Raw genomic sequence first — 10,000 nt, forward strand, 5'->3', positions numbered from 1 at the left:
CCCCCCCACGACGTCTTATTTCCCGGGAAGTGTGTGTGTGTGTGTGTGTGTGTGTGTGTGTGTGTGTCTGCGGCGTGTGTGTTTGTGTGTGTGTGTGTATCTGCGGCGTGTGTGTGTGTGTGTGTGTGCTGCGTGTGCGTTTGTGTGTGCGGAGAGCCATCTGCTGGGTCTCAGAGTCTCCACAGTAATTAACGGAGTGACGTCGCCCGTTCTCCCCGAACTATTGTCGGCATCGCCTCAGTTGCCGTGGGAGATCGCCGGCGTAACCTTGTCGTCGGGAGCGTTCCTCTGATGTTCCATGTCCTTGCGGAGTTCCTCCACAGTTCTGTGTCTGCCTTTTGAACTGTGGGTAAAATATGAACGTGCTGAATCAGAAAGAGAGAGAGAAAAGGCACACAAAACAAGAATATGACATTTTAGCTCAACACGGACTTGCCTGGGTCCCCCCTCCTCCTCTCATCCCCCTCTCCTCTCATCCCGCACCGCTCTCTCATCATATTTCCTCTCCTCTTCTGTACCAACACTCTGACAGGTCTGCTGGGAGCTCATTTAAAAGGATTTCTGTGTGTGACTGATATTCCCTCTCCACTTCCTCTCAAGCCATCTCCACTCCTGTCTCTCTCTCTCTCTCTCTGTCTCTCTCTCTCTCTCTCTCTCTCTCTCTCTCTCTCTCTCTCTCTCTCTCTCTCTCTCTCTCTCTCTGTATGTCTCTTTCTCTGTTTCTCTGTCTCTTTCTGTTTCTCTCAGGGTCTGTTTCTCTCCAATGTCATGATGGATCTGCTTCTGTTGAAGACAGGTGGCTCTTCTTACAGGAGAAAGAAGAAGGCTCAGAACTGAAATATACACCATCTTGTTTTTGTTTCCCCCTTTTCATTGTTCCCCTCCTCTGTCCCGCCAAAGAGAAGGGGAGGCTGCCCAGTCTCATCTGGTGTCATCTGAGGTAGAGGCAAAAGGCCAGTTGTCACGGAAACCACCCCGGTCGCATCTGTTGTTGCCAGACAGAGAGAGATAGAGAGAGAGAAATGATGCCAGATGGAAGTATAGAGATGGGGGCTGTTGCTGCTGTGTGTGTGTGTGTGTGTGTGTGTGTGTGTGTGTGTGTGTGTGTGTGTGTGTGTCTGTGTGTGTGTCTGTGTGTGTGTGTTTGCGTCTGTGCGTGTTTGTGTGCATGTGTGTGTGTGACCTCTATGTGTGTGTGTGTGTGTGTGTGTGTGTGTGTCCTCCCTGTCTGTGTGAGTGTAACCCGGGACCAGGCGTAATCAACCCCTACTTGTGTAACAGTCTGTTGAGAGTTATGGTAATGGCTGCTTCATCTTCCCCATAAATCTAAGGAGGAGTTATTTGAACATCTGGCCCATCTATCTCTCTGCCTGACCCCCCCACATTACCCACTCTGCCTCCCCTCTTGAATGTCAACTGTGTCGTATATTCCCAAAAGTTGAACGCTCCTAAAATATCACCCTTGGAAACACACACCCACTGTTGCTCTTGGTCTGAGTGCCCGCGTTTTATCATTCGCTGCATAGAACGGGAGGGCGGGGCTAGTAGGCGGTTTGAATATTCTGATAGGACCGTTTTTCCATGTTTCATATAGAACTGTGTAATGTCATTGGATGATTGGTCTATGCTTGGACTGATGGTAAGTGGTGTCTAAACGACACAGGGAGATGGGAGAGACGCACGTGGACTTCTGAAAGGCCACAGGGAATCTAAATATAACTGAAATGTTTTCCAGAGGAGGCTTAGTGGAGAGGGTGCGCAGAAAGGGTAAGAAGAGGCGGGGGGTCTGGGACGTCTAGACAAGGGTTGGTGTGTGTGTGTGTGTGTCTGTGTGTCTGTGTGTGTGAGTGGGTGTGTGTGTGTATGTACATGTTTCTCCATGTATTCACATCTAAATAATGTATTCCCTCTCTCTCTCTCTTCCTCTCTCTCTCTATCTCTCCTCTCTCTCTCTCTCCTCTCTCTCTCCCTCTCTCTCTCCCTCTATCTCTCTCCTCTCTTCCTCTCTCTCTCTCCCTCTATCTCTCTCCTCTTTCTCTCTCTCTTTCTCTCTCTCTCTCTCTCTCCGCAGCCTCTTTCGGAAACTTCTCTTAGCTCCTCCCTCCATCCGTTTGGCAGCCCTCTCCCTCATCCACTGAAAGAACAAGGGAAGGAGAGGACCTTCTCTCCCCCACCCCCCCCCCTCCCCCCCGACGTGACGGGATTATCAGCCTGGAAAAGGTGAACAGAGGGGAAGAGGCGCTCATAGACTTCTTGCCAAACAGACTGGAGGATTCCTCATTCAGCGTGGCCAATTAAAAGAGAAGCAGAGAGAGAGAGAGAGAGAGAGAGAGAGAGAGACACTGACAGAGACAATGCCGTGCTGACCACAGAGGCACACACTGTAAGATAGAGATAAGATACAAGATCCTCAACCAACCAAGATGACTCCGTAGACTTAGAATCACCGAAACGACCAATCAGATCAGCCCTACAAGAGATTCCCTCCCTCTCTCCTCCCCCTTGTTTCATGTGTCGTTATGGACTGTGGGGTGGTTGTATGTGTTGGTGGGGGGGTGGGGGGTTGAGTGGGGGGCGGTGTGGGTGTGAGAGTGGATCACATCATCATCAAATCAAGATCAGATCAGATTTATTTGTTTAGCACCTTTTTACATAGACAAATGCCACAAAGTGCTTCACAACAAAAAACAATACTAAACAATATTTAAAAAGAAAAAAACTAAACAATATGATCTAACACCAAACCATATATAGACCCCTGAAATAAGACAAATATAGGGCACCGTGGCAAGGGAAAACCTCTCTGGGAGGAAGAAACCTTGAGAGGAACCAGACTCCAGGGGGAGACCCATCCTCTTCTGTCTGATCAGGTGCTTAACCGTAAGCTAGTGTGGAATGTGGTGAGACATGAAATCCCTCGGCAGCTTTATGTTGTACCACACTCACACTGCTGCTCCATTCACTCTCACACAGCCGCTACTAACGTCCAGCTAGGACGCAATGTGGATCGTTCCTAGGAATGACGTTATAATACATCCCCACCTCGGAATAACTGCCACGCGCTGAACTCTTGTATAGAAGATTCCCCGGTAGAAAGCGAGGGGTTTTACCGCACATCTTCTCTTCGCTTTGGTTCTGAGGAGCGAAGCCCGGAAGAGTCTACAAAGGGAGTCTAGAGGCACTACTGGTCGTCTGAATGTCAATACCATCCTACTCCGAACAAAACCCACAGTTCACAATGTATTTTCTCCTCTCAGGATTTTCATTCTGGAATATGTGTATATAGTTTTTGATAGATTGATTAGTATATGCCCTATGTGAGCAACCCCCCCCCCACCCCGAAGCACATCTTTTTCCTTTGAACTGTTTTATAAAAGCTGTGTCATGAATATGTGTGGAATGTCACTCCCCAAATGCTATCTTTGTACTGTCAATGAACCATGTCAATGATAAAGCATTATCTATTGGGCCCGTTGTAGAGTAATATACTGTAAGCTGTAGACTTGTGTATAATGTATCTATATACCTTCAGTATATTCTAGATGGAATGAATTCAGAGAACAAGCTGACATAGAGATTCTACTGTATGTTATACTGTGTTTGTCTGTACCCTCTGTGTTTGACCAAGCAATAATCTAAACAGACTGTAGTTGCCAGGTAGGATGGCTTCTTATTGTAGGTAGATGAACGGTTCTCCCTCAATGGCATTCTAGTACTGTAGCATTAGGAGTCAGGAGTTTCAGGAGAGTCAGAAGAGTCTACAGTATGTGGTATCTTCCACAACATTGCTTAAGGGGTATTACGTCTTTCCTCCTATACCAGGGATGGACAACTCGCGCCCTCAAGTGCGGGAGAGCAGTTATGCTGGTGGTCCTCTATCTCTCACTTGGTAGAGCATTAGCACTAACAACGCTTAGGTTGTAGGTTGGATTCCCACTGGGACCATATATACAGAAACATGTAGCCTACGCACTCACTGCAATTTAAGTAACTTTGGATAAAAACGTCCGCTCAGTGGTGTATATTATATATCATGGTGGTTTTGAAAGGCAAGCTGGAAACCAGAATCCGTGTTGGCCTCTCAAGGTTTCATGGACATAAAATGATGATGTGTTGGAGATAAGGTTCACTTTTTGTTTACAGAGAGGAACCAGGACTGCGCTGCCTGCTGCTCCTGGTGTGACACTGTGAATTTAACCTCCTTGGCAGGCTAACAGCGCTACGCGGCTAACCACAGAGCATGACAGCCAATCACGCTGCTTTAATCTAAGGAAGCAGCGAACAGTCATGTGTGTGGATTGGTTTCACTCTGAAAAGTTCATGTTCGCTTTCTAGAGATTATGGTCGGGGGAGGAATCCTCTCGGTTCCTCCGCTGATCCATCCTCTAGTAGGTACGTCCCACCATCCCTCCCTCCATCCCTCCCTCCATCCATCCGTCACTCCATCCATCCTTCCCTCCCTCAAATTGAATGGAATATCTGGATACTAGAACGGATTTGACTGTTAGGAGAGAAGAATGCTGTTCCTTCTTCTTCTTCATGGATATTACATACTGTAGAGTCTCGCATTCCTTTGTTTACTTAGTCAAATCATGGATGTACTGTTTGTTTTTAAGTATGTTATGCAAAAAGGGTTTGAGAAATATTGACTTCCTGTACAGATATTAAGAACTATGGAATATGAAAGATCTTGTCTTTTTTTAAATAAAGTAATACATACCTTGAGATATTGTTTGCTTCCTGTTATGATATCGATAACACAGTTACAGTACACAATGTGTGTGTGTTTGTGTGTGTGTGTGTGTGTGTGTGTGTGTATGTGATTGTGTGTGTGTGTGTGTGCGGGCGTGCGTGTGTGTGAGAGTGCATGTGTGTGTGTGTGTGTGTGTGTGTGTGTGTGTGTGTGCGTGCATGGGTGAGTCAGTGCACGCTGTTTGATCTGCATACACACTCACACATGTTCTGTGGTTGGTACAGCTGTGAGGATGATGATGCTGGTGGAAGAAGGCCTGCTGGTTTATTCATGCTCTACCCCTCAGTGATCTGTGCGTCTTGCAGCCCTGCTTTTATCTTCCTTTTCCCAAGCCTCACACACACACACACACACACACACACACACACACACACACAAACACACACAGAAGCAGCAGTGGTGGTTTTGTTTAAGCCGAGCGAAACCGATTCACCTTAGTGGTCATTCCCCAACTCCCAACAGTACTCTGAGATAAACTGCTGTGGTCATGACCCACCACCGCGCTCCGCCTGCTAACTCTCCACTCCTTCTCTCTCTCACACAAGCTTCTCCTTCTCTCTCTCTCTTTACTCCTTCTCTCTCTCTCTCTCTCTCTCACAAGCTTCTCCTTCTCTCCCTCTCTTTACTAAAATGGACTGACTTATATAGTGCCTTTATCCAAAGCTCTTTACAACGGCCTCTCATTCACCCATTCACACACACATTCATACACCAATGGCGGCAAGCTACCATGCAAGGCACCGGCCCACTCACTGGGAGCAATTTGGGGTTCAGTGTCTTGCCCAAGGACACTTCGACATGTGGCCAGCTGGGGCTTGAACCGCTGATCTGCCAACCATGCGATCATTAGACGGCGGCTCTACCTGCAGCACAGCTGCCCCTCTCTTTACTCCTTCTCTCCCTCTCACAAGCTTCTCCTTCTCTCCCTCTCTTTACGCCCCTCTCTCCCTGTCTTTTAACTAGCAGCTCCTGCTGCTCCACTCTTTCTCTCCTTCTCCCTCCCTCTCTCTCCCTCTGCCTCTGCCTCTCCCTCCTATGCCTCTCTCTGCTAAATTGCTCCCTCTCTTCTCTCCCGTCGTTTCTTCTACTCCATTCTCCAGCTCTATTATCCCTCGTAGAATGTCCCTTTCATCCTGTGTCCTCTGATCTCAGTTCTGACTGCGATGGCACTTTATCCTGGGAGCACTTTACTCCGTCTATACGGCCTCAGGAATGTCACAATATGATGTAAATGTGTCATCAGTAGTCATTATAGTAATAGCTGATGTCAGCTTGGGGAAACTGATTTGACGCAAAATGTCACCCGGGTCAGCTAATGGGAAAGTGGAGGGCCGTAGTGGAAGGGGGGCGTTCTCCTGTCTCGTTTTCCTCTTCCTTCTGTCTGGGGAGGTCTATGAGGTCCTCCTCCTCCTGCTCTCCTGCCTCATCCCTCTATGACAGTAAGGGATGAGATGAAAAGTGTTGGTGCTCTGTCTAGTGCAGAGAGAGAGAGAGAGAGAAGGGGGGGGGGGCATAGAGAGGGGAAGGATGGGCCAGAGAGAGAAAGAAAGTGCAGGAAAGAGTCAAGTTAGAAGAGAGAGAGAGAGAGAGAAAGAGAGAGAGAGAGGAGGGAGAAGAGAAGCGGATAAAGAGGAGGAGGAGGAGGGGGTGAGGAGAGGACGTCACATATCGCCTAGATGAAACGGGTCTGGCGCCTGGCACCACCTGCGCCCTCACCTGTCACTCAGGACCCATGAGTCACGGCAGACGCTCTCTGAATAGCAAACAGGGCCACTGTCACGCAAGGAGCCAATTACCGGGAGACAAAGCATTTCCACCTTTTAATGAAATGCTAATGCGTGGTATAGATGCGAGTATGGTAAACAGATGAAATGCTAATGCGTGGTATAGATGCGTGTATGCTAAACAGATGAAATGCTAATGTGTGGTATAGATGCGTGTATGGTAAACAGATCCGGTCAATGGTCCGCCGCTGGTCTCCTTATTGACAGAGTATCTGTGGTATCTGTAGGGGGTGTAGCAGGGGTTCCCTGGCCCCTGGGTATGCAGTGACCTGCAACCAGGGCCGGTCCTTGGCATAGGCGAACTAGGCAGTCGCCTAGGGCGCCAAATGCCTGGGGGGCGCCAAATGCCCCCCCCCCAAAAAAAATAATAATCAAATCATACTCTCGCCTAGGGCACCTACATGCCTAGGACCGGCCCTGCCTGCAACAGACAAGTTCAAAAGATGTGAAGTGACCTCCTATTGTCCTTTCCTACGTCCATGTCTCCTTTCCTTCATGGTGGTTGATGATGAAAAGGAATAGGACTGGTTTCATCAACTCCTTTCACATCAGTGGTCATCAGGGAAAACAGATGATGGGGGGGCCTACTAGGACATCGTGAGGGAAGCTTTAGACTAGTATAGCCTACGAGGACATTATCGGACATGGGTGCACTCAGGTAGCTGGGCCAGTGTCTCACCAGTGTCAGCAGATGGGTTCTGGGATATGAATAACCTGGTTTCACATTTACTGACAATTACTGCCACTACAAAATTTCATCTTTACACTATTACCGCAAATGATTGCTGCTACATACACTTGACATTGTATGACTATTATAGTCATCACTGCTGCTACTTACACTACACCCCTATGCACTACTACTGTCACCTTTTTATTATTACCATATTATATTGTACCGTTGATTTGTTGACTGTTGTTGACTGTTGTTGATCGAGGAGCAAGATCCCAAAGCATTTCACTATGTAGATTACAGTTGTATGCGATGTACATAACAAATTAAATTGATTTGATTTGATTTGTTTTGCATTTCTCTCATTCCACACTCATACTGGCCTCAGTTGGAAATGAGGTTTTCAGAGTGTTGTGATTATTAAACAGCTCCAAATCACCTGTTGGAAGATTTCTCTTTCCTCCCTATCCCTATCCCTATCCCACTCTCATTCTCCCTGCCTCTCGCTTCCTCTCCTGGTGTTTCCAACTGATAACGCATGTTGGTAGATCAGATCTGAGATCTTGGTAGATCAGATCTGAGAAAACCTTAACTTTTGATCAACTATACAACCCCTTCGATCCTTCACCACATCTAGCGCACAGTTTCTTTGCCTCCCACTTGAACCGCAAAGGTATACAGAGAAATCCATCTGACAGCTTTCACAATCCATTAAACAGGCTTTTGCCTCCTCAGCAAAGACAGGGGAGTGTGAATCACTGCTACTATAAAACGATTTATGTGCTGTCAAGCCCAGCCCTGCCATAACCATTCATTAGGGCGCATTAAACACAGAGAGCCGTGGAATAGCAGAAGGGAGATGTGTTTTCAGTAGCCTACAGGGGGATTGATTGCTGTCAGTTAGCAGCCCCAGGGAGGAGGTGCCTTTGGCCTCATCATAGAGCATCAGCTCACCTTCACCGTCAAGGCTGCTGCAGTTATTATGTTGAAGAGTATCAAAAGTCGCTAAAGTGGCTAACAGGGATCTAAAAAAGCCAATAGGTTTTGGACAGCTGGCCAGCAGAGGCAGCAGACAAGTCCTCGGGGTTTCTCTGATGGTCGTGTTATGATCTGATTGTAGATCTGACAGCCAGTTAAGAGGTGCGAGTACCCAGAAATAAGGCGATACTGCTCTCTAGTGGATGTAGAAGCTAAACAGCACACATGGTTTGGGGTGAAAAGCCTAGGAGGAAATCTGGTAGTCATTGACATTCCTTTTCAATTGCAATCAGTGTGAATCATGACATCAATCCATCATCTCAATGGCAAATCTCAAGTTGTGTAAGAATGGTATTGGTAATTACTTTTTGGTCATGTCATCTCATGAAAGATATACAATATAATTGCTTATTGGAGTAGGGACAGATACAATTAAACACTGACACGTTGAGTCATCAAGTGCCCATTTTCAGCATAAATCCCTAGTTGGACAATAATATATAACCATAACAACAACAGAAGTAACAATAACAGAGATTTCCAATGACTTCTAGACACCATGGCTGATTGGTCCAGTGCTGTGTTGCATTGTGGGTATTCTGCAGTAGCCAGGTGTACAGTAACACCTACATGCATCTGTGTACTGTCATGTTTACATTGTTTCACAAAGGTAAGGTGGAACAAGACCGTGTAAACATGCTTTACAAGCTTTACATGAGAAAACTTGCAAACACTTTCCAAACTAAGCGAGTCATAATTTCATTAGAACTTCATAATGGTTCTGTATCTAATATTGTGAACAGCATAGAGGTAGGGGGTGTAGCAGGGGTTCCCTGGCCCCTGGGTATGCAGTGACCTGCAACCAGGGCCGGTCCTTGGCATAGGCGAACTAGGCAGTCGCCTAGGGCGCCAAATGCCTGGGGGGCGCCAAATGCCCCCCCCCCAAAAAAAATAATAATCAAATCATACTCTCGCCTAGGGCACCTACATGCCTAGGACCGGCCCTGCCTGCAACAGACAAGTTCAAAAGATGTGAAGTGACCTCCTATTGTCCTTTCCTACGTCCATGTCTCCTTTCCTTCATGGTGGTTGATGATGAAAAGGAATAGGACTGGTTTCATCAACTCCTTTCACATCAGTGGTCATCAGGGAAAACAGATGATGGGGGGGCCTACTAGGACATCGTGAGGGAAGCTTTAGACTAGTATAGCCTACGAGGACATTATCGGACATGGGTGCACTCAGGTAGCTGGGCCAGTGTCTCCTGGCTTTGAATCAAGGAGCTGATTTATTGGTGCATTAGTTCTTGACTGGCTCTAAAACGAGTAGATGCTGCCCTCTTCTGGTAGAACTGCAAACAGACGCAACAAGGATTACATCATTGTTTCAGATCATTTCCATTTATAGGAAATATTAGGTCATGTTGACTGGCACCAATCAGGAGCTGAGAGCTGTAGTCTCCTCTGGTTTCACTGAACCCACCACTGTAAGTGGCTGTGATAACGTTCAAGAGTGGCTATTGACTGACACACCACATGACTACATGACATGTTATCATCAACGGAGTGACATGGATGGCATTTAGATATGGGAAATAGTCATGGCTTATTATTAATATTAATATTTCTTTTTTTAATGATTGATAATCTGATTGTGAACTTTCAAAACTTTATATATAGCTCGGCCTAACCTTAGGCTACTGTACATGTGACCTTGGATTTAGAAATTCCACGTCTGTAGGCTATTACAAAGGGTCAGCAAGATGTCATAAATCTGGCCTTTAAAAAAAAGAAAAAAAGAATGTGAATCAAA

General features: G+C 46.7%; 1 protein-coding gene across 1 annotated transcript in view; it reads left to right on the forward strand.

Annotated features, from left to right (window-relative positions):
• samd10b (sterile alpha motif domain containing 10b) overlaps positions 1–2,094 on the forward strand; it is a gene marked incomplete at both ends in the record, with an annotated part of 46,317 nt that extends 44,223 nt beyond the window's left edge. The window contains one exon of the mRNA XM_080534216.1: positions 2,072–2,094. Coding sequence (XP_080390342.1) covers positions 2,072–2,094 — 23 coding nt within the window. The remainder of the gene's footprint in view (positions 1–2,071) is intronic.
• Between the last annotated feature and the right edge of the window lie 7,906 nt (positions 2,095–10,000).

This window comes from Nansenia antarctica (assembly GCF_963989245.1).
Source record: "Nansenia antarctica genome assembly, chromosome: 6".
Lineage (NCBI taxonomy): Eukaryota > Metazoa > Chordata > Actinopteri > Argentiniformes > Microstomatidae > Nansenia > Nansenia antarctica.